Source organism: Nothobranchius furzeri, chromosome 17, assembly GCF_043380555.1.
Source record: "Nothobranchius furzeri strain GRZ-AD chromosome 17, NfurGRZ-RIMD1, whole genome shotgun sequence".
Taxonomy (NCBI): domain Eukaryota; kingdom Metazoa; phylum Chordata; class Actinopteri; order Cyprinodontiformes; family Nothobranchiidae; genus Nothobranchius; species Nothobranchius furzeri.
This window is the reverse complement of record NC_091757.1, coordinates 44,364,545-44,389,801: the sequence shown is the minus strand read 5'-3', so window position 1 is coordinate 44,389,801 and position 25,257 is coordinate 44,364,545. Positions and strand designations below refer to the sequence as shown.

The following is a 25,257-nucleotide window of genomic DNA, read 5'->3' as shown; positions in this document are numbered from 1 at the left end:
AAAGTGACAGAGCCCTGAAACAGTAAGGCACTGAAATTTTCTCGAATAAAAATGCTGAAATAAGTTAACATGAGAAGGATTAAGGTCAAAGAAATTCATAAGCATGTTTTAAACAACCACTGACCTATTATAACTTAAAGAATAACTCATAAAATGTTCCCTTTAACTGATTTGTCACTTGCACTAACCGCACACCTCGTCAGCTCTTTTGTGTAATGATTTTAATTTACAGAACATTGTCAAATTGCATTACATTTAGTGCAAATAATAACACTTCAGTTGTACAACTTAGAAATATACAAAGTGTGTAGATTACTGACAAAATAGAATTAAAAACACTAACAGCATCCTTCAGCGGACTTTTTTTCTAAGATCTGGATTGTGTCATCTGCAAAACAACGATCCAAACCGTCAATTTCCTTTTCTCCCAACCAAACAGAACAACTGAACTCCCAAATGTTTGATGTTACAGAACAAAATCTAAATAAAGTTGTGAGGTAATATGATGTGAAATGTTGACACAGCGCTCCCCAGCTTGGTGCTGATAAATGCACATCTGGTGGCTGTAAATAGGGAAGTTGGAGACTTGTTAAGGTTCACCCTGGTGACTAAGGCCTTCTGGGAGAAGGTCTTTTATCAGTCAAACAGCAGGAAGCTGCTGCATTGAGTAAAATGTTAAATTTGCTCAACTAAACTGAAAGGTGCCACTATTTTGAAACCTGACCCAAGAATAGGTGAATTTCTTCTTCTCGTCTCACAAAGGGGATAAATATAATCAAGAAAAACTACAAAAAGACTAAATGTATCCATTCATCTCTTAAAGAGAAAAATTTCCCATCAGACCTTGCGGCTGGTCATTTTAAACATCGGTCTGAAACTTGATCCAACAGATTCACCCCGACCGCAACGCAGCTGTCAAAAAATCTGATTAAAACAAATTTCATTAGCAATTATCTCCTATTTCCTTGCATCTACTTTAAATATATTCAAGCTTTTTTAACAGTCGATTCACATTTCACACATTCGTAAACGTTTTCGGTTTTGTTTCTGTACAATACATTGTGTCTATGGTGCTCTCCGAAACTAGAAATATAAAGACTTCAAGGCTTTAGACTCCGACCCCCCATCGGACTGTGAGGAGTCGTCACAGGAGGGGCAGAAAAGGCAATAAAAGGAGAGTTTACCAAAACCCCCCATGCTAGTTCCTTTAGCAGCAAAACAAGTAGCTGTAATACTAGTGATTAAGGCAAACCCTCCCAACAAGTTCAAAAGCCTGTAGTCATAAAAATTATACAAAACAAGCAAATGATTGACATTTGGAAAAAAAAAACATCGTCTGAAACTCTTGAACTGATAAAATGTGCTTTCATGGCCAGAGGCTGGTGGCAGCAGGGCTTTTAAATGTAGCGGAGATGGAAACTTCTGCTGCGTTAAAGCTGTAAACAGTCTCACTCCCCCCGCCCACAAGGGAAGTCCTGCAGGTAGATGTTTCAAAGTGAAAAGCAAAAATGGATTGTTTGATCTCCAAGAGCAACACCGTTCCTCCAACAGGACAGCCTGAAACAGAACGATGGATTAAAATAATAAAAAAAGAGTGAAACATCTTCCAAGGCTCCTTATTACCTCTGAGTGTTCAGAAAAGGATGGTCTTCCCAGATGTTTTTTCCTGAACGTAGGAGGTGAAGCGTTTAAGGAACTTGGGATATTCCCTCTTAGCCACGGCTCTGAGGACTGAAGCTGGAGCCCAGCCTCCAGGGTTTACTGCAACCACACCGCAAAAGATTAGCATCAAACGGTGTTCTGGCTGATTTATGACAGACTAATAATTAACCACTGAGCTTCACAGGGCAGCGGGGTGACCTCTGGTGAGAGGAGATGACGTCACATGCTTTAGGTTGGACACTATTAAAGAGAGACACTTACCATTGGCAACATAAGTGATCTTGCAGAGGATGTTGTCTCTGCTGATCTCTTTGTCGCCCTCTGGTGGGCTGACCAGTGTCTGACAGATCATAGCGACATTGATTTTGGCACGGACACACCGGTTTGTAGGCTGGAAGGAAAAAAAATGTAAAATTCAAATAACCCTGAGATGAAAGGATTTAATTATGTAAGGATAACAGGTCTGAAACTAATTTCTAATTTAAAAAAGCTTTGCAACTAATACTTATTCATATTAAAAATAATTCAAAACGACCTGAAACATATTTAAAGTTTTACCTTCTGCATACTTTATGGATCATAAAACAGACACCAAGATAAATTAAATATATTAATGATAAAATGAGCAATATTCCCAATAACAGCTTGCCTCAATAAAGCTGCTCTTCAACAGAAAAATCTAAATTCCCTGAACTTTGACTCTGAGGCAGAAGACACAAACGCCACATTTTATACATTTAATGATCTAATATAAAAAATTAGTTTGAAAACAGTTTCTGGGTTCAGTTAATGACAGCAACAAGATCCATTATGAATTCAGACCTTTAACTCATTTCTAGTCTGTTTTTACACATTTAGCCTAAAGAAGCTGCTCAATATTAAGCAACCTACCTCCAAGTCCAACATCCCCCCCCCCCCCCCCACACACACACAGGTGGCTTTATTGTAACTGACACCACAATAATCCACCGTATCACGTGTCCTAATATCCAGTCTGAACTTGAAACAAACCCTGGATTATATTTGCCCCTGAACCACGTTGCCCATTCAAACACAGATGTGTAACCAATCCCTCGTCCTTTATGGGATGCGCCTGAATGCACCACAGTTTAATTTAATATTAAAATGTAAAGTTCTTCTTTATGTGGTTTGAATGTTTAATATTCGAGATTATAGTTTATAATCTCCTGATTATGAAATAAGTTTGCTGCTGTTTAAACATCTGATGACTCACCACCAAAGCATGCTGGAATACTTTCTGGTCCTCTTTAATTCTTAGGAAATACAAATGTATTCTTTAGCCGTTCTTACATGTTTTCTAAACTGTTTCCTTCTGATGTTCATTTGGGAAACAAGGCGGAATAAACACTCACAGGAGCTCCGTCGTGGTCCACAGAGAAATTGCACACCAGCCACGTGTCGGGGTCGTTTTCGTTTGTTGCCAGAAGCTTCCTGATGGCTGACAGATAGAGCACGTCTCTCTGAGAAGCGGGCCACACTCTCTGAAACACAACCGGATCCAGTCAGCTGCCTTCAAAAAAGCCGCCACAACATCACCGATCTAATAAGTAACGAGTGTCGGCTCAATCCTAAAAAATATCACGTTTACCTTGTGTGTCTGGTAAACAATGATGGCATTGTCAGAAAGTGTTTCCACAACGTTGTAGTTCTCGATGGTGGCTGAGGGAGGGAACGCTCGGATCAGTCGGGTCATGACATTGGAACATAAAAAATGTTGACGGAGGGTGTCGGCTTACTTTCCCAGTCCATCCTGAAATCTGTGTCCCAGAAGTAGTGACAGACTTCATGTCCCGTCACTCCCTTAACAGCGTGAGTAGCTTTAAGAGGATCCAAGACGATACCGTTCTCCTCCACCTCTCTCCTGTAAACCTGTCACAACAGCAGGATGAGGAGCTGTAACCCTGACCCACCACCTCGCTGCTACATCCCTAACTCCGCTAACACAAGTCAGTTTTGGACTTGAGTGAACATAAGGACTTTGTTTCCATTTCTTCTGATAGCCTAGCAACCAGGAGAATGATTCATAGCAACACTTCTCTGAGCTCACCTTCATCTCGCCTTCTTCTATCACCAGCTGCCAGTTGGCATCTCCACCCACATCCTGAAGAGAATAAGTCATGTGATTCTGCACCATCTCCTCCACCTGAGAGACAGAGAAACATTGATTCCTGTTAGGGCAGCTTTTACTTAACCCGTTTGAACCAGGTAGGGATCAAATGATCCAGATTTGCCTAACAATCAGGATTTCTTACACACAGGTTAGAGAGCAAACAGTAAAAGTAAATTCCTTCTTGGAATTTTAGGAATTTATGAAGCAAAAAGAGTTACGAAAAAGCAGAAACCAAATAAATAAATCATTTAATCCTGCTGGAGGGTGTTTTTTTAAAATAAAAACAAAGATGTCTGCTCATGCTGTGGATGGAGAAGGGTGATGTGAGGAAGGGGAAAAGGTGTTTATTCAGAGGTTTCACCCGATTCAGGTCATGCAGTGTTAGACCATCTGCTAGACTGACAGCTGTTAATGTTCTCACAACAACCTGATCACCCCAGGAACTTCGTCTTTCTGCATCGCTGCACAAAAACGTGTTTGTGAAATCCTGGAGTGAGCGGTTAGGGAGCGCTCTCATGCTTGCTGCTCTAACTGAAATGAAAACAAGTGGGCGCTGGCATGACCCTTACAGGTGTGTGTGTGGTTTACCAAGTACAGTACCTGATAGCTGAATCTGTGAATGTCATCGGAAGCGCTGACTAGCTCGCTCAAGGACAGGGAGGAAGAATAGCTACGGGACTGAGCAGCAGAGAGATGTTTGGAAGAACAGAATAAAGCTCAGTGATCACAACATGGAGATCCCAATAAGGCAGACAGAGCCATGATCTGAGTGAAGCACCACCACATCGTGTTCCAGTAAGGTTGGGTGATGTGCAAAAGCTTTCCAACGGACATTCGTCGGTCTGACAAATGACGAGGGGCGTTCTACTGAATCAGGTTAGGTTTAGTCACTTTGTGGGCCTGAAATACAGCGGTCCACCAATCATATCTGAACAAGTCTGCAAAAGCAGAAACCACCCAGCCCTATCCAGAAGTATGTAATGTCCCATCTGCAGCACTAAGTCACAGGCACAAAGTAATATCTCAACCCTCAGGTGTCACTGGGACATTTTAGTCTATTTAGGCAGTATTTTGCTTTTTGTTTTAGATGCCATTTTAGCATTGTTTGCGCATATGGTATAACATTTTTGTTGCAAAACTTCTCCTGATAAATTTTGAAATTCAATTTGGAGTTTTGAAAAAACACCAAGGGAACATTATGGAAAAAGAAACGTACCCTCTTGTGACCTTAGAGAACAAAAACGTCCGCTCGTACGTGGCTATATAAAATGTACACACTCTTATTTTCTTTTTATACTTTTCTCATAGATCTGTTAAAAAACTTCTGCCCTGCTCAAACCTTTAAAATTTTAATCACTTGAGGATTTTAACCCTTCAAATTCCAGTGTGATTACTCAATGTCATTGCTGCAATTTATAATTAAACACACACACACACACACACACACACACACACACACACACACACACACACACACACACACACACACACACACACACACACACACAAAATAGTTATTTTCCAAGAAAATACAACTTTTTCTGCCAGGGGCATTTATTATAAATCAGTCTTGGTTATGTTATAAATATCTAAAATTGTTTGCATCAATAGTTTTTGTACAGCAACTGATTCCAATTCTCGCGCTGCTCTGGGCGGCTGCATGTTGGAGTAGCTCTGTTAACTACGTGTAAGTTTTGCCTTTTTTGGACATTTTTTCTTCTTCTTAAGACAAACTGTATTTTTTTTTTTTTTACCTTTTACTTTTCTGTTTCTGGTGCTGTGACGCTTAGAGGATTTTTACTGCTCTTTTTTAACTTTTTGAGCATTTGTTATGATTCGTAACCATGGCAACAAGCTGGTTTACAATCGGAAGCAGCTGATTAACATTGGAAAGGCTGAAATAATACCTCAACTGAAGCCACAAATCCCAAATAAGCTAAAACACAAGAAGCATGGGTGCAGAGCGGGAGCAAAACGGAGAATTCAAACCATCTCTTCCATCGATCATAATAGGCAATGTGAGATCACTGGCCAACAAGATGGAGGAACTCCAAGCCCTTTCAAGGACTCAGCCAGAGTATCAGCAGTGCTGCGTGTCAACAACAGATGGTGCCATCCATGTCATGTTTCAGTGAAATGTCGTCTCTGCAGCCCAGATGTTGAACTCTTGGCAGAAAGTTGTCGCCCATATTATTTGCCAAGACAGTTTGCCAGTGTTGTCTTGGCAACCGTTTATATTCCACCTTCAGCCATTGCTGAAAATGCATGTGATGAAATTTTTAATCAATTTCTCGCTGGGATTAATAAAGTATTTTTGAATTGAATTTAAAATGTACCATCTTGATGACTATTGAGGACTAAAATGTTCCACTGACTTCCATTCAAACCACAGTTTTTGATCCTGTAACATCTGCAACAAATAATGATGCGTTCTGTGATATTACAGTTTCATTTTAGGGAAAAATTGTCAAATTTGTCATTTTTACTGTTCACCACAGAAATCAGTCAATTCTCTCCTAGGCGAGAAACTTTACACATTTCTTTAGATCTTCTGCTGTTTGTATTGAGGTGAAAAGATCAACCTGGCCTCTGATAAGTGGATAAAACACAGTTTCACTCACTTACTGAACTTCAGAGTGTAGAAAACAAATACAATTAGTACGTTTATGTGCCTGGCTGGAGGCAAATTGATTTACTGGGAAAATACCCAATTTTTGTGTGTGTGTTTTTGTTTTCCTCCTTCATAAATTACTGCATGCTCAGTGATGCTGAGTAATCAAACTGGATTCTCAAAATGAATGAAGTTTTTATAGATTTCAGCAGGACTGAATATGTTGAACAGATTTAGGGAAAAAAAAGCAAAATAAATATGAATGTATACATTTTTATAGCCACTTTTACGAGCGGCCGTTTCTGTCCTCTAAGGTCACAGGAGGGGAGTACATTAAGGGTTAAAAAACGACCGGCAAAGGGCTCGACCTACTGCTGACTGTTGGTAAACTTCGTCCAATCGTCCAACCTTACGCTCTAGCATCAGGTGATACAGAGAGATCCCACGGGTGAATGAGAAGGTATACACACAAAGATTGAGACAAAGAACAAAGTAGCTTCATTTTAGGATGGATGCAAAATTTACTGTTAAGAGAAAAACGCTGCTTTACCTTGCTAGCAAATCTGTGAGTCCCGATGGTAGAAAAGGCATCTCCAGTAGGAACCTGAGCTAGACGATGTATCCTGACCTTCTCAGAGTGACACTGAGCCAGGAAGAGTGATAATAAGTAGATTAGATCAAAAATAGGTTAGGTATAAAAAACAAAAAAAACAATCGGTTTTGTGAAGCAGTTTCAAGAGATATTTTCATCCCACCTGTTCTTCTATCTTGTCTTGTCGGTCCAGCGCTGCTTCCACCGCGTCAAAGAATTCGTCCTCATTAATCAGACTGTTGGGCCCTTCCTACGAGAAACCAACAAGCGGGGTCAGAACTCCAGGTGAACAGCTCAGAGGAAGACCCATCAGTTCTTATCAGATCATCGTGCCTCGTAGTCTGGGCCTCCATAGTGCGACTTCTTCTTCAGTTCATTCAAGGTCATCTTGTAGGCATCTTCTATCCTCCTCCGTTTGTCCAGCTCCTATACACACACACACACACGAACACACGGTGTAATGAGGTGAAGAATTTTGCACAATCCAAGGAAGACTGGAGAAAATGAAGTAACTGTGACACAAACAGACTAACCAGACAGAGAACAGAAGGTGTAGGAATGCAACACTTGCCACAAAACAAAGAAACAGCAGGAGGTGATCCAGTATTTAACCGTCTAACAGCTGTACAGGCAGACAGACACCTACTGTGAAGTGGAGGCTGCATGTCTGTAGAGGTATCCACCTCTGTGTCTGGTGTTTAAGCAGCTCAGTGCTCCGGTGTATCGACGGCTTCCACCAGGAAGTCATTTCCTACAGCTCCTTCTACACAAATCCCAGCTATGCTTTTATTTCATTTACTTCTGTGTCGACCTCCAGACCCACAATCTAAACGTCCCGCTCAAAACCAAATACAAGTCGGAGCGAGAGTTCCCCGAGTGGAGTCTGGCTGAAAAGACTTCCCGGCTTTTGTGAGTTTTAGGGGTTGGGTGGCACGCCCTTTTCACATGCATACACACACACATGGAAAAGAAAGAAAACTGGCTCGACCAGATTAACTAATATATGGAGAGGACACTCTTAAAGAGACAGCAGGTTTCTATAGACATGTGGGAACTGATGCGATCAGATCAGTTATTTGTAAACGACTCTATCTTTTCACTCGTAACACTTCCTCAGGAGGATGGAAACACTTCACTGCTTCATCAACACTTTTCTGGGACTGAATAATTAAACAACCAGCTTTAGAATAAAGATTACATTATCCAAACATCTTACCCAAGTCATCAAGGAACTTTCTAAAAATCCCTTTTTTAACTAAATGGGTGTAAAACAATGACTTGCATTCACTCCTGTTAATGTAATCAAGCCGTATTTTATAGAATATTTACGTTTTAAAGTTGCCTTGTTTTTACTTGAATGCCTTTATCTTCATATATTGTGCTTTGCTACATATTAAATCACGTAATTACAGAGTAAATATGTAAAAGTAAAATGTAAATTTGAATCACGAGGTCAGAAATCGCACTAAAAGCTCCAGAAGTGACTGGGGCCTAGTCCACACGTAGCCGGTTTTTTTTTAAAACGAATATCCGCCCCTCCAAAAACTTGCGTCCACACCACCTCATTTTAAAAAAAAACTGTCCACACGTACCCAGATAAATACGTTGTTAAGGACATGCCAGACCTGTAGGCGGCAGTACTTCCCCCGTTCTCAACCTCGTCCTTCGTCTGTGGTCTTCCGCAAGGAGCAGTAATTCCGCTTGCAAAAACAAACAAGCAAAAAGCGCTTGGACAATTGATAAAGCGAGCGCAGCTCTGAGGGCATCCATGCTGTCGGCTAGTGTAAACACAGGTCGCACACGTGATGTCAGCATTTTTTTGTCGCGGAAAGTGACGTTGCGGACCTTAAAACTCCGGTTTTGTCCGTCCACACGCAGACACCCAAAACAGAGAAAACGCAGATCTTCACTTTGGCCGGAGTTTTTAAAAAGATCCGTTTTTGTGTGAAAAAACTCCGTTTTCGTGTGGATGACAGGCCAAAACGTAGAAAAATATCTACGTTTTGGCAGATCCCCGACTACGTGTGGACAGGGCCTGGGTCTGATCCTCCCAGCTAAGGAGGAGCATCCCTCTTCAAAAGAGTCGTAGAAATTGTGCAAACTCGGGTCTTCATGTGGCGGCACAACAAAACGCACTGAACCTCACCGTACACAGGTCGACAGGAAAACCACTTCAGTCTGATGAACTCAAACACAGAGCAAAGAGAATGTCTGGGCACCCCCATGGCTCCGGGTTTAGCTAAGATAATAGCTGTGTAACGCAGAGCTAGCTCAGAGACACCAAAACTCATGTAAAGTGAGTTTACTAAACACCTGTGCTGTTGGTTTGGGCCCTAAAGAGAAACCATTGTTTACTTATCATTTTAAAATGAGTGGTCTTGTTTACGACGCTGTACCTTGTCAAGTCTTTTCTGCCAGCTGTCCTCCCGTTTGACCATCAGCTCAATGCAGTGAGACAAAGTAGAGAGGATGCCTGCTGTGGTGGCCTTAAAGGTGATGGCTTCACCCTTAAAGTCAATGCCGTTCATCCCTTTGGGACTGGCAGGAGCAAACACTGACACAAACAAAACAAACTCAACTTTAAAATAGACACAAACTAAGTTAGTTCTGTTTCATTTTCACAGCAATTTGAATGTTCATGACGTCAGACTCACGTTTCTCTTTGCTGCCGTTGTTGTTGTGATTGTGCTCCCCATCTGGTCTTGTAGTGGCAGGAAATTCATCTTCATCCTCCTCTACTATTGGAGAGAAAACAGCTCATTTGGAAACTGATTTATACCTTTTAAGCCAGGATTGGGGAACCCTGGTACTCGAGGGCCGGTGTCCTGCATGTCTTTGCTCCAACACTTCTGATTCCGTGGTTGATTCACCTGTTCAGCAGCTCATCAAGCTCTGCAGAAGCCCGTTAATCACCTGCTGATTGAAATCAGGTGTGTTGAAGCAGGGTTGAAACTAAAATATGCTGGATACCGGCCCTCGATGGACCAGGGTTCCCCACCCGTTTTAAGCAAATAACATTTCAGGTTTTCCCACAGAGGATCAATATGAAAGAACTTTAACGTACATAATAAGGTTCTGCCTCAGAGATTAGAACAACCCACAAAATGTCCTGTAAGCAAGTATTGATTTCGGTTTCCTGTCTCAGTTATCCTAACAGGACTTCTCATTTAGCTCTAAGGCTGCACGAAGGAAGAAAACATCTGTGAATGCTTTTATTTGCCAATTATTTTAAAATATTCAATCATGTGTGTACTGAAGCCACAGATTACCTTTGTCTCTCTGAAACTCATCTTTGGAAACGGCATCAGCGCAGGAGTCAAAATACTTCTGAAGGGTGTCCACCTGTCTGCACAGAATGTCCCGGAAGGTTTCCATTTCTGCCAACTTCTCACGCAACCTGTGCCCCTTCTGAGCAGAGAGACGTCATGAGAAACCCTTCCTTACAGCGGGAGGATTACTTATATGTTCATTAAACCTAATCTTAACACTCCTAATGCAATGCTGTGGTTCTGAGCAGAGTCTGCAGATCAGCTTGTTAAGTGAACAGCCGAGTAATTTTCAGATTGTTCTGGTTTCTGGGGCCTTTTGTTACCTTGAAGGAGGAGGTGGATGTGGACGACAAGGCACTTGCAGCTGAGGTGAGAGACAACATGGAACCATGACGCCTCAAGCTTGTTTCTGAACCATATCCAGACTCAGCCTGACATTCGGTTCACCAGGTGGGAGGAGAGTTAGAGGCCAGAAACAGGAAGAGGAAAGAAAAAACAACCAAAGATCAGTAAACACGCAGAAAACTTTACTCAACCAGCAAAATGAGATCAACTATTTGTCATCAAACATAACACTGAGTAATTATCTCAGAACAGAGCGGGAGCTGGACACCTACTCAGGAAAAAAGAAATTCAGCCTCAGGTCTAGTTTTACTGCAACCTTCTGAAATAAAACCATTTTGTTTTTCTTCAGCATCAAATGAAACATGCTAAACACATGAGGATGTTGCTAGTTTTAAAGCCAGATGACAGACCTAACAATAAAAATACGAATTATACTTAATCAGTGAAACGTGCAACTCCATGAACATCGTACATGAGGACAGAGGACTGTTTTGGACATCAGCTGTAGAAAGTAGGGATGTCCCGATCAGGTTTTTATACCCTGGAGTCCAAGTCCGAGTCATTTGATTTCGAGAATCTGCCGATACCGAGTCCCGATCCGATACTTTCGATACATAAAAAAAGAAGAAGGAAGAAACAGTTCCAGAATGTTTCTTATTTTTTATTTAATGACCTTTTTATTTTAATTTTTAACAACAGATCACTTCTGTGAGGTAGCTTGAACAATCAAGTACTAAATAACATAAATTCTTCACTTTTGGACTTTACTGCAAATATAAAAAGTCTAACATAAAAACAGATAGCACTTCAACTTAAAATACCTGGCAGGGGTCTATTTTGCCTCGGCCCCCAAAATGCTTAGATACGTCCCTGGGCATGGGACGGAGTTTTGAAGATGATCTGAATTGTATCAACTATATAAATACTACATGCTGATAAATTACTGCTTTATACGGGTACAAACGTGTAGTGGGATAAATCTACCTACATTTTATTTGTTTAAGAACTTTGTTTTGTTTTCTTGGTTTTTATTTTCCTGTCTTCCTGTCCTGTCTGTCACTGATCTTCCTGCTTCTCCCAGTCCTCCAGAAAAACTCCTGCCTGCTTCCTTCTTTTTCACCTCACAACTAACTTTTTAACTAGCAGGTCAAATTGATCTATTGACCGCAAAAAAAGCGGAGTGTGCGCTGCGCTGCCCGGCTGCGCCAGTGATGAGCGCTGCAGCGGGGGCAGCGCGAGTGCGTCCACACGTCATGCTCAAATACAGACACGAGTGACTGTGGGTTAATTGTATATTTTTGGTGACGCCACTTAGAAACTTAGAAAATGTTATTGTGGCCGTGTGCAGAAGCAGCTGGAGTTCATGAATAATCAGCGCTCTGCATCTCTGCTCTAAAGAATCCCCGCTATGCTGAGTCCATATAAATAATATTATATCGGTAGAAACTGGATCTTTTTGTGCTCCTTCTGGGTGTGTACGTTAAGGGCATCAGGGGAGCCTGACGACCTTTAAGGAGAACCAAGTTGCTCTCCTGTAATTTGAACCAAGTATCCGAGTCCGGATCGGGAAGTAAAGCCCGAGTCCCGATCAGTCTGAAACCAGGTGATCGGGGCCGATTTCCGATCATGTGATCGGATCGGGCCATCCCTGGTAGAAAGGACAATTAAACTGAGATAAAACAATTCTAACACGCTGTCACAATGCTGGTGTGGACTCTGGAGCAAGGAGTGTGCGGTTAAACATTACGTCGTAAAACACAGATCTATGAGCAGGCTCCTGGGTGTGGGGGGGTTGTTCCATTAAGTAGCCAACTTATGACGGGGTGATAGCTGCCACCTCAGCAAAGTGACACAACTTTATTACTCATGTGCATGCACACCCTGCACAACAAACCGAAGAAATAATATTATCTAGCATGTAGCTGTTCACACCTGTAGAGTAAAAACACACAACCACTGAAGCTGTTTCACGCCAAAATGTAAACCTAACCAAAACCAGCAGGCTGCTGGTGGAGTCTGTGTCCACGTGTCTATTCTGAATAGCAGTTTTAATTGAGAGGAATTTCTTTAGCACCTGGAGTCGGGTCAGGAGTCTGCCACAAGCTCTCAAATCACAACAACGTGACAAACTGGGTGAAGGAAACTGAGGGTGAGAAGAGTGGGAGAGTGTTAAAAACCGGACACACAAAAGATCTCTGTGTTTTGTGTTAAAGGGTATTATTACATTAATGAGGCAGCCGGAGCATCCACATACATTTTAGCATTTAATTACATTAAACTGATGCATCTCTTCAAAAATGCAATGAGCTGCACATCTTTCCTCTGATCCTTTCTTGTTTCTGTGTAATTTACCTGCCGTTTTTAACCAAGGCAAACGCCACGGCAGAGAGAAAAAAGGAGCCGAAAATAAACGCAACATCATTTACTAAAGGAAAAGCCCATAAAAAAAGTGAAATAAAAAGCAGGAAATAAAAGCACCGCTGCACATCCTGACTTTGCTACACGTGTTTACAGCTGAAACACAGAGTTTCATGTTTTTAACAAACAACTAACAACAGAATGAAGACACAAAGCTGTCGCCTGTTTTCTGGAGCTGAGAAACAAAAATGTTCATTTAAAATTTGAAACGTGAGTTTGTGATCGTTGGGCTGACCTCACCCACCTCCACTAATATTAATAAGTAAACAGCCATTAGGACGCTTCGCTGCCTGGAAAAGCTTTTGCAAAGAATTTATTTGTTGATGAAGTTACAATTTTTTGCTGCTTTTAAACTTTCTGGTTGCTATAAATAATAAACATTTCCTTCTACTGAAGACTCTTTACAAAACGCCCAAACAGACCTGCTCCATACGGGTTCATATCTAACCAGTGACATGGCCAAATGTGTCTGATGAATGTCTTTTTTTACAAACTGTTGTAAAAGTAATTATCTACAATTAAAGTAACTGAATGCTTAGAATTGTTCTATAAACTCAAATCCATACATTTAAGTTCGAAAACAAGAAGCGCTAAAAAAATAAATAAATAAAATGAGTGATCCCTCGTTTATCGCGGTAGATGCGTTCCAGACCTGGCCGCGATAGATGAAAATCCGCGAAGCAGGGACACCATATTTACAGTACAGTACTATATTGAATTATCGTATGATCACATTCTCTTTTTGTGGGTAAAACTCAAGAAAAAAAAATTTTTTACTTGTTTTTTTTATAGTTTTATTACAAAAAGTGCATTTTATGATGAAATTGATGAAAAAAAAACAGGAATTTCTTGATATTTCGCATAGAAAAATGCCGCGAATCGGTGAAAAATACCACGAATCGGCGAATTTTCCTTGAATAAGGCTCCAAAGAAAAAATCTGCGAAGTCGTGAATCCGCGATAAACGAACCGCGAAGTAGCGAGGGATCACTGTGTATTTTCTACTGATCTTATCGTGAACCTACAGTTTGGAGAGATGTGGAAAAACTTCCAAATCTGTAAGTTTTAATTTAAGAGCACACATTTATGTTCCTGTTCCTACTTTTGCTTCACATGTAATACTGGTTATTGTAACGATGACATCCAGGTAAAACAGAATATAAGCTACTGCTGTAAACCCTAGAACAGAAAAGCAACGAGAACCCGTGTGTGATGAGAACACTATGCACCTGCTCAGCCACCATCTCCATGCAGACTGCACACCCACTCAAACAAAAACTAAAACAGTCACTTGTGGCTTTATAATTTAAATTACTGACAACAGGAACCTGTGAGAACTGCAGATTTCTGCTTGGAAAACAAAAACATCTGGGTGTATGAAGATGCCAAGCCATGTAAGCCAAGAGAGCGTGCAGTGGAGTTTGGTTATCCCAAAACCAGCTAAAAATGCTAAACAGCATGCAAATAAAATATTGCCTTCTACTGTATGGGCAGTGGAAAATGGATGGTATTCATGTCCTAACACTAGCATACTAATTAAAGACCTCCATGCATGAGTGACATGAACGGGCAGCGTGCCAAGATGCTTGAAGCCCACCATTCGGCCATTCCAACAGCTAAAGCAGAGCAGGGCACCGCTGCAGTCCTGGCGGTTAGCTGGCCCCAACATGGCCGGGCACTCCCCCGCCACTCTGATCTGACAATGCGGAAGCTGTAATCCACTTTCCAGGGACACACCTCACTATGAAACAAGAGGGAGGAGGAGATGAAGAAGAGCAACCAGACAGGCTTACTGTAGCTCATGTAGAGAGAAAGACAGCAGAAGGGGGAAACTTTTACTCCAAAGCAATTAGATTAGAAACAGACACTAGACGCTCTTAAAAACCAGAAGGAGGGACTCAAAGGAGGAGTCTTAATGTCTCAGAACAAGAGCATCTGCTTCAAATCAAGGTCACACGAATGCTTTAAACACAACACACTCTGCTCTTTCTACATACAAACATTACATACCCTGATCTGTGAAACCATCTCATCTCTTCGTTCTCTCTGTCCGCCGTCCATCACTGAGCAAGAGTCGGTGACTGTGAGCATTTGCACTGAGACGAGTGAGAGGGGGTGAAGATGGTGTGCATGCATGGATGCATTAGAGAAAAGACGAGCGCTGTCTGGAGCTGTTGGTGTGATAAACCAATGCTGTGCTGAAAAGGTGGGCGAGTGAAGCAGCCTACTGTATACTATGACACAGCAGAAGAGAGAGACAGAGTGGTACGAGTGGGAGGCAGGGAGCAACATTTGTCTGGACTCTATACCTCAGCTCTTTTTCTCTCATTTCTTCTTCCTACTTAGATTTTCAGGTTTCTTCCTCATCTGGATGAGCTCTGTTCCCACAACCAGCCTGAATAAGTTATGACACAAATCACTCATCCTCTCAGAGCTCAAGCTTTTAAACCCAGTGAACAAATGCTTTCTTACAATGAAGAGTCTTTATGAATTCTGCTTCAATGAAGAAAAAGAAAATGATGCAATATTGATGAAAAGCAGCACTCAACGTTGCCAAATGTAGCACCACTTCTGACCGCCGACACACACACACACCCACACTGAAAAACACAAGTGAACCTGCACAAAAACATCTGCATTTGCAAAGCAGAAACTAATGGGTATCATGACTTGTTACCCATTACCCATGACCTATATTAATGCACACACACAGCTGCCTGTTCCTGACAAAAACTCAGCCTGAGCGAATGAATGTGTTAGTCTACAAAAGATGCATGGAAATGAGCCCACACGTGGAAAGTGACCGTTTTGGAGGGTATTTACAATATATAACTGTGATGCTTCATGTTGAAAAGATTATTTATATATAAATTAATATGACAAACACACAAATGAAAAAATACAATAATTTGGTGCTCCAGAATGGAAGCAGACCAGAATCAGAAGGTAAGGAAATGCAGTGGCAAAAATAAGAAATAAGCGCAATAAAACATTAATGTAGGACGGCAATTATTAGAGAAACTGCTAATATATATGACAGTGTAGGTACTGATCAGAGTGGAAACACAGCACAGGGTCAGGTGACTGAAACAAAGCCACTGGAATTGGCCGTCCTACGATTAGGGATGCACCGATGGATCGGCATTTGATCCCAATCGGCCGATAGCGCCCCTATCGGTTTTGATCGGAGTTTTCAGTGTAGCGGTAAACCCCGGTAAAAAAAAGTTGACAATAATAATAACCGTCTTGATTAAAAAAAAACTACATTATCTCGGTGGGTTTACCATGGCTGCGGTGTAGGCGCGGTGACCCTTACCAGCCACTGTATCATCTGCTGAAGTTGCCGGTGTTCTGCTGGCGGCACATGCGCACTTTGTTGTTTACAACCAAAACTTTCTTGAAGCTAAAGCTGAAATAATGGCCAAAGGAGGAGACGGCAGCGCTCAGGAGGACATTTATTATCCCTCAAAGAAGACAAAGTCGGAAGTACGGGCATCTTTTGGATATCTGAAGAATGCCGAGGGAGTTTATAGAAGACGGCTATCCTGTTTGCAACACGTGCAGAAAAAATGTCTGTGAAAGGCAGCAACGCTACAAATCTCAGACACATCTGCGTGACCATCACCCACAACTCTACAGTCAACGCAAGGCAAGCTAACGTTAGCGCTTTAGCTAAAATGCGTGATCTGAGGATTTGGGTTGAGGCAGAATGCAACGAGTCGCTATATAAAGCAGCCACAGTGCCGCTACCTGCATATAAACCGTGTCACGGACACCCCCATGTTGAAATGACGCTATGCATTACGGGACTCCCAGGGGCAGATAAGAGTTGGTCTCTCTCCGAGAATAATTATGAATTTAACAATGATTATTACTGCCTGATGACATTTTCCCACATCTGCAAAGCTCACTGGAACACAAACCGAGGACAATATTTTCCCGATATAGGGTTTATTACTCAAGTAAGGGTAAAAAAAGTATCTGATTAGAAGGCTACTTGAGTACTGAGTATCATCTGATCTAATATTTTTAAAATGATGACATCAAAGAGACATAAAATAAGAAGTTATGGGCAAATATTGGTATTTTAAAGACTAAAGGGAAAAAAATAAACAACATAATTACAAAATAACACATTTTAGGCAAAATTTAGACACAAACTGGAGACAATATTTCCTGACATACAGGGTTTATTTAATTGTGTGAAAATGTAGCACGTTTAAAAAAAATACCGCGATAATACCGAAAACCGTGGTAATTTTGGTCACAATAACCGTGAGGTTAAATTTTCACACCGTGACAACCTTAATACAGACCATTTTAGATTAGGTTACATTTCCTTTATTCCCAGATTAAGTAGTTTGTAGCACTCATTATAATGTTATAGAAAATTTCTGGCCAATCCACGTGATCGGTATCGGTGATCAGCATTCTTTGATATCGGTATCGGTGATCGGCAACAAAAAACCTGATCGGTGCATCCCTACCTACGATTGTCATTCATAAGTCCAACTGAAGAGGGGAAGAAACTGTTCTTGTGGCAGGAGGTTCTGGTCCGAACAGATCTGAGCCTCCTGTCTGATGGGAGCGGGTGGAAAAGACTGTATCCAGGGTGACATGGGACAGCTGTGATCCAACCTGCATGCCTCAATGTCCTGGAGGTGTACAAGTCCTGTATGGAGGGGAGTTTGCAGCCAATGACTTTCTTAAGCCCCCTTCAGACAGGCCATGAAAAACGGAAATGTTCCGGACTCTGTCCGTAAGAACTTTGTGTCTGAATACAAACATCCGGATAACGTTTTCCATAATTTCACCGGACGACGCCCCTAGTAACAGGTCCGGACTTGTTACGGACAGGGTGGCTGCTTCAGACTGGTGAGGTCGAGTCCCGGACAGGGAGGAGGGGGAGGGGACGCTGTGCGCACCTAGATAGCCCGCTGCTGTAGCATGCGGCGAACCATGGCAGCTCGCCTCCTACGGTACCATCTAGACGCGCGACGGAGCGCTTCCCACCGCTTCAGTGATTCCTTTAACCATTGAGCTTCATCATCCAGGTCTCTTATGAATCTTCATGTGCGCAGAGTTATACTTAACATAAGTACAACGACCCCCCCCCCCCCAGACATCTGGAACTTTTCCCTGCTGTGAACGCAGCCGAAAGGACAAATTCCGGTACAAAAGTGGTGTGTCTGAAAACACAGTTCCGGTTAAAAACCGGATTGAATTGTCCACACATATTCCAAAATGTCTATCTGAAAAGGGCATTAGTAGAGTGTACGACACGCTGCAGTCTCTTCATGTCCCTGATGGGAGCTCCAGCATACCACACAGTGATTGAAGAGGTGAGGACTGACTCCATGATTGCAGTGTACAACTGCCTCATCGACTCTACTGGCAACAAGAATTTCTTCAGCTGCTTCGGGAAGTACATGCTCTGTTGGGCAGTTTTTTTTATGACGGGGGTGATTGTGGGCTCCAACTTGAGGTCTTGGGTGATAGTGATGCCCAGGAAGCAACGTTGAGATGGTTATGGGAGGGAGTGGGGGCTGTGTGCTTCCTAACATCCACAACAACCTCCGCTGTCTTCTGGGTGTTTGCAGCCATACAAAAACGGAAGTTACGGTGTAACTATGGTTCTGTGAGTTCCTGGATGACTGCCAGTCACAGGGGTCACTCGGAACTTCTCGGGCGAGAAGATCCCGGGAGACCCGAACGTAGCTATCGGCGCGTAATTTATAGACTCACGACCAGGTGCGCTATGTGTCACGTGCGTGACTTTGTTTACATTAGTACTCGACCTGCGCAGAGCGCGAGGAGATACATCCACTCTGTTTACTGCCACTGGCAGTCAGGAGGGAACGAAACAGAACTCAGGTTAGGTTCATCTCAGCAAACTTTGCACAACACAAATCCTTTTTTACCCATTGAGGAGCAGCACAGACACACTACCTGCTGTAATGTCACATCAACCTTTACGAGGTTACTGTGGGTCAAAATCCAAGTTCGACCCTGAAACATTGTCACACTATTGCTAATGGACCAGAGGCGTGCAGCAACTCACACCTACACTACAAACATTAAGCAGCATTAACAGAATCACCCATGGCTCGTTTCAGAGAAGGTGCTCTCCGCTGCAGCAACTGTAAACGTCTCAGAACACAACACAGACTCCCCAAACCTAGCTGGAAGGAAGTAAACATCAATAAAATATGAATAAATTCATAAATGTTCTCTACATTTCTCTGCACTTTGTCAAACAATCTGTTTTTATGTTTGATGAGCAATAAAAACCCGAACATTGCACATAACATCAGCTCAGCCGTCTTTAAAGTGGGCATGTCAACATCTGACAAATGAGACACTCCCAGTGTTCAGATAAAAGACAAAATCTGACGCTATCTGAAACTTTTTCCATCTTCTTCTTCTTGAAAGCTACGCATCGCTGACCGTCCTTTAGAGAGCAGCAGCAACATGATGAATGGGGATACCCCCACCTCAACTCCTCACTCAGATTTTTCACATTCCCCGAGTACCAAGCTCAGAGAGAATCCTCGTACCATCATGCCCAGCTCACAGAACATAAAGTACAAATGCTGTGCCTGCTGAGAGGAGAAAATGATGTCTATATGAACCAAAAAACCAAACGTATACAAAAAAAAATGCAACAAATATTAGTGTTCAATCCTGAATTCCTTATTTTTGATTCCTGAAAAACCAGCAAACCAACAGTAACTGGATTTAGGCAGTGATTTTAATGGAATTTTGTGGAACAACAAAATATGAAAAGTAAACCAAATACAGAAAACACAGCCTGAAAAACATGCAGATATTTATACTATTGAAAGTTTAACTTTAAACTACTCACCTTATGCACTTCTATTGACTCTATCCACTGGAGTCGGTGCTCAGGATCCTCTGCTCTGAGGTACCAAACACTGTCATTAACGCTGATGTCAAAACGACACTCATCAAACTCATGAGGCTGTGCAGACAGACGGAAAGAAGAGAGGACTCATGAAAAGTTAATAAAAATGTCAGAAAATTAAATAAAAAAAACTAATGGAATATATTTATAGGTAAAAATGTAAAAGCTCAAGTTTTTCACCACCTCAGTGAAACTGCTGAGAAGCAGGAGAAAAATACAACTAATAACTCTTTGTCTGAAACAATGACTGACTAGCAGTGACACATACTAGAAACACATGGACTCATTCAGCCGCACTGAACCATATGTCACACAATAAACAGACATCTTAATTGAGAACTGATGTCTTGTGGCTGCTGCCCCACCCCTGAATGGCTGCAGCAGAGCAGTGAAAAGAAAACCAAAACAGAGAACTCCAGCCTGAAGCTGGGTCTCCATGACCTTTCCTTCCACTCCTGGGAGGAATCTTTAAACTATTTAACACACATACACACACACGCACACACACACCCACACACCCCCACACACACACACACACAATCACGTACCCCACCCAGCTCAGCACACTAGCCGCCTTAGGCGTCCAAACACGTGTAACAAAGAATTCACTCGTTTCCTCTCAGATTGGAATTTGACCACACCGCTCAGCTGAGATATCTACCCTGCAAAAGAATTCTTTTAAAGAAAAAAAAATACATGGCTGCCCAGATCTCCTGTCAGATTTTCTTCTTCTGCACCATTCAGCATACATCTGCCCTGTCAGCTGACTTAACCTTTCGCTGCCTATAAGTTTAATTGTATTTGCAGAATTACGCTCATGTGCTGCCCCTGACAACACACACACACACACACACACACACACACACACACACACACACACACACACACACACACACACACACACACACACACACACACACACACACACACACACACACACACACACACACACATTCTGACCTCAAATTCTCAGCCTGATAGTAATTTTCTCAGGTTTTTTGGGCAAACATTATTTTGGTGAAACGTTTCATTGAAAGCTTTCTAATAAAACACCAATGCTAAAATATAAGAGATTTTCTCTCAAAGCCAGGTGTCATGTCTAAATCATCCCAGCAGTTTTTCGAGATCATTTGAAGAAGAAAAAAAAAAAAAAAAGCAGCATCCAAGTGCACCAAGCTCTGTTTGAGGCCAGTTAGGGAGCTGAGTCTCGATCTTGCTGTGCTGTATCAGACACGGACCATAAAGCTCAGCTTTGCAATCAAGTTTACGACTCGTTCATTCTGACAGGAACATTCTCACTGTGTAAGCACCTCCACGCTGCACTGGCCTCTTTTAATCTGTACAAGGCAGAAAAATCTTTAGGATAAGAGCAGACAAAGTTCCAAAGTAATGTTTTAAGCTTCTGGTTTGTTGTATTTTCATATGAAGACAGTCAGATGTGTGTGTTACAGGTACACACACTAATAGGAACTGTTAGGTTAGAAAAATTGCAGAGGCTCTTCTCTGTGTTCCAAAGTTGTCACACAATTGCCTTTGAAACTAAAGTGTGTTTAGTATTAAGATAAACCGAGGCAGTGAGAAGTAGCAGCGCAGGTTTTGCTACTTTGATTACCAAGAATTGTGTCATAAAGCCGAGCGTGCCAGATTTACTATAGAACAGTTACTAATCTTCTGCTGCATAGAACGTTATTCTGGTCAGCAGGCACAAACACAAGAATGACCCCCTCATTCAGATAAATAAGCCCTCTTACTGAATGAAGCTCACTGTAAACTGTCATTTGTTGTTTTAATCCACCCGGGAGTCAAATAATCCTTTCGCAAAACAAATAAATAAATAAAGCGCACAAACCACAGAAAACCCTTTGTTTTGGCTAGTGGACTTGCTGGCGATGTGTTGAACGAGAAGTGAATATTTAACCAGAGTGTTGAATTTCAGCATATCTCAACCTGCACAGGAGGAATTCAGGTCTCGTCTCTGAAGTATGCAGCCAAAGCTTGGATTCGTGAGTGCTAAATTACAGGTAGAATTTAGGGAGTGATTTTGCAGATGTAATTTCCTGGAGATCCCATTACCAGACATTCAGCTAGGCGCCCAGATTAGATGGAAACTCTGTGCACGGATGCATCTGATCTCACATTCAATGGAGTATTGTAACAATTCACTAGTGATACATTCTGGTATGTGTTTCTGCAATATATTCCATTTCCTTCTTTACTACTAGTAGTGTCAACACCTACCGTGATGACAGCCTTGCTAAGGCATAGAGAACCCCTGCAGCCGTACTCCCGTTCGTCCTCAGACTTGTAGTAACTCAATGTGTTGTTTTTCAAAACAACCCATCGGTCCTGCCACCCGTGTATGTAGTTCGTCCACTGAAATGACACAGGATGTGCAGAAGATCAAGAAGACTATACAATTAACAGATCTCATAAAAAAACAAGCAAGAATCCAGAAAAGAAATCTACTGGTGTTTTTTTTTCTTTTCACGTGACTTATACTTGTTATTCACAACTTGCCTTGCTTAAAACGCCTCCAAACTCCACGGGTTGTCCGGATTCCGGGTCCACATCCTCATCTGAACCAGATGACGAACTCTTTTCGGACATTGAATATCAGATCTGAAGAAATCCTAAAATCTGATTTTTAATGACAGGAAAAAAAAGTTAAGTTAACGGCTCGATCATGTCAATGCGTCACAGCTAAACCGACTGAAAGCTTATTTAAACGAATCTTAAAGTCAGATAAATAATGTAAACATGTAATTAATTATAAGTCCAAAACAGGTCGGGCGCCGCAATTTCCCTCCGGCAGTTTGACGAAGCTATCGCTTCTTTTAACAAGTTCCCCTGGCGTTGACAGTTGAATATCACGGTCTTAGTTTTTGCGGGCTTTGTTTTGAAACTGATGTCGAATACAAACAAGCCTAGCTAACTTAGTTAGCTGGAAAACTACGCAACTAGCTCACGGTAACTTTAACTTGTATGTTGCACGTAAATGTTTTAGCAAACGAAGCCGAAAGTAATCACGTTCAAATAAAGGTTTCCGTGTCAAAACTGCGTCTAAACTTCAACCTACCAGTGAACAGCAACGGAGGGAGCGAGCCTCTGCTGTAGTTCCGCGGTTGAGCTAGCAGTAGCAGAACTGAGAAGCTTTACGGGGGGGAGGGGCTAGAACCACGCTTTACTGTGTACCTGCTGCGTAAAAAAATCAAGCTAACGGTTTTATAGTTAAACCGGAAACAGTGTAAAAAATCTTCAAACCAAAAGTACCAGCAGTGGTTGGTTTGTATCAGAATTCAAAACCATGTATTTTCAGACCAGTATAATTTTAAGACGAATACATTTAATTACAATGTTTTCAAATTAATGGAAAAACGATCGGAAACAGTGTACAACATCTTCAAAATAAAAGTACCAGCAGTGGTTGGTTTGTATCAGAATTCAAAACCATATATTTTCAGACTGGTATAATTTTAAGATAAATACATTTAATTACAATGTTTTCAAATTAATGGAAAAACGATTGTGTCACTTGCAATGACTTTGGCGCATTTAAAAAACGGAAATAAGAATTTTAGCTGAGCAGGTCACTTTTCTTTTATCTGTCTTAAAAACATGTTTTCTAACATTGTTTTCCCATGTTTTACGTTTCTTAGTGTCTGGTTATGTTTTAATGGAAATTTTGATATTTCTTGTGTAGTGTATTTTTTGATAGGGTTTCTTATTTTGTTGCTTTGCTGTACATCACAGGAAACAGAAGATGGTATGTGTGTCTGTATAGAAATAAGTTGAAGTAATGTGTAATAATAATAATAAAAACTGCTTTTGCTTGACTCTTTGGTCTGTTGTTTACAGCCACACCAAAAACATTGAAGTCTAAGGTTCACAAAGTCCACTCATATCAGAAAAAACATGTTAGTATTCTAGGTCATTGATATTGTCTCATGAGCTTTAGAGCAACATGAACAAAATCTTTGATTGATAAAGATTCATTTGGTTATCTTTAGACTTTTTTAGAAACACATACTCTATAAAATAGGTTCTTTACTGAATTATAATCATGCTAATCAGGGATTAATCCATGTGGATTACACAAATAGAACAAGTGGAATAGCAAAATGTGACTGTAATCCCATGATGTGTTTACTGAGTTTGCCGTCACAGTGGCACAGTTCAATGTCTTAAAAAAGACTGATTAAATTTATAGGATGATAAATTGCATTAGATATCCAAATTTTGACTTTAAAGAGCAAGTCACCCCCAAATCAACCTTTTTTCTGATAAACTAAATGTGTGTCTAATCGTGCTGCAGACACGTGTAGTCAATAGTTTTGCACTGTAGTGCATTTTAGTTAAAATTTTTATTTTCTGCCTAAAACTGTCAGTGTTGTGCCGTTGTCAGGTAAAAACTCTGCACTGCATTTGAATTTAAATCTGCCATTCCTATTGGCTAAGAGGTACCCTAGGACGTTTGCTGGTATCATACAATGTTACAACGCCTGTGTGTGTGTGTGTGTGTGTGTGTGTGTGTGTGTGTGTGTGTGTGTGTGTATTTGTTAGCGGCTCCGCCCTCCTGGTCTGGTTGGTCTGCTATGCATTTGTTGCATTTTTCAAACAGGAAGTGGGAGTGGAGTAATACTCTGGTAGGGGGTGACTTTCTCTTTAAAGTTTTCAGGGTCGAATCATGACATTATTTTCTAATGACAAAGCTAATAAATGCTTTAAACCACGTCTAGTGATGTATCAAACACTATTAGGCCTACGTTATTTTTTATGTCTGTCTATTTTAGTACCTCAAAAATGCAAAACAAAGCTGTCTTCAAAATTGAAAAAGTGACAAACTATAAAATTATTTTGAATAATTAAAAAAAATCTACTAAAAACAACCATTAAGTTAGTGTTCAAATTCAAATATGGATGCAGGGTCTAATTGAGAGTAAAAAAAATCCAACAACCTGCAGAGTTACAAAATGCACTTAAATCACAATAAGAGTTTTAGAATTTCTTTGTTCTAACTTTTTTTGAGGATGAGTTTACAGTCTCAGGCTTTGAAAACTTCAGTTTGAAACTGAGATACTTTAGCTTTAGTAGTAATAACACATTTTATTTAGCTGAATTGTCAAAGTTAATATTGAAAACTAAAAAGATAATCCTTGATTAAAAAAAAACAACAAAATTCTATTAATAGAAATGTACTTTAATAATGCCCTTTTACAAAATAATAAAAATCATAGGCCTGTGCTAATAAAGGCCGGGAAAGCTTGTACTTGTGAGTTAAACTTGCTCAGAGCGACTATAACACAGT

General features: G+C 41.1%; 1 protein-coding gene across 8 annotated transcripts; it reads right to left on the bottom strand.

Annotated features, from left to right (window-relative positions):
• Window positions 1–204: 204 nt before the first annotated feature.
• On the bottom strand, window positions 205–23,360 carry cert1 (ceramide transporter 1). Of its 8 annotated transcripts, none has more exons than XM_015972513.3 (20): window positions 23,029–23,360; window positions 22,470–22,589; window positions 22,191–22,325; window positions 19,893–20,009; window positions 12,685–12,753; window positions 10,589–10,696; window positions 10,266–10,404; window positions 9,651–9,734; window positions 9,393–9,550; window positions 7,330–7,422; window positions 7,160–7,246; window positions 6,955–7,047; window positions 4,394–4,471; window positions 3,731–3,826; window positions 3,420–3,552; window positions 3,272–3,342; window positions 3,036–3,164; window positions 1,924–2,053; window positions 1,624–1,761; window positions 205–1,557 (listed from the first exon to the last, which is right to left on the bottom strand). In XM_015972513.3, exons 2-19 carry the CDS (start codon window positions 22,557–22,559, stop codon window positions 1,634–1,636), a joined length of 1,938 nt encoding a protein of 645 aa, XP_015827999.3. In that variant the 5' UTR covers window positions 22,560–22,589; window positions 23,029–23,360; the 3' UTR covers window positions 205–1,557; window positions 1,624–1,633. The 8 variants fall into 8 exon arrangements, with proteins under 8 accessions (XP_015827999.3, XP_015828000.3, XP_015828002.1 ...); XM_015972514.3 differs by having other exon boundaries at window positions 9,651–9,731; XM_015972516.3 differs by lacking the exon at window positions 4,394–4,471.
• Between the last annotated feature and the right edge of the window lie 1,897 nt (window positions 23,361–25,257).

Coding starts and splice junctions, on each gene's coding strand:
- cert1 (XM_015972513.3), bottom strand. CDS start 22,559: ATGTCCGAAAAGAGTTCGTCATCTGGTTCAGATGAGGATGTGGACCCG. Junction 10,697..12,684: donor GACTCCTGACCCGACTCCAG/GTGCTAAAGAAA, acceptor ACCGAATGTCAG/GCTGAGTCTGGATATGGTTC. Junction 2,054..3,035: donor TGGACCACGACGGAGCTCCT/GTGAGTGTTTAT, acceptor TTTTCCTTCCAG/CCTACAAACCGGTGTGTCCG.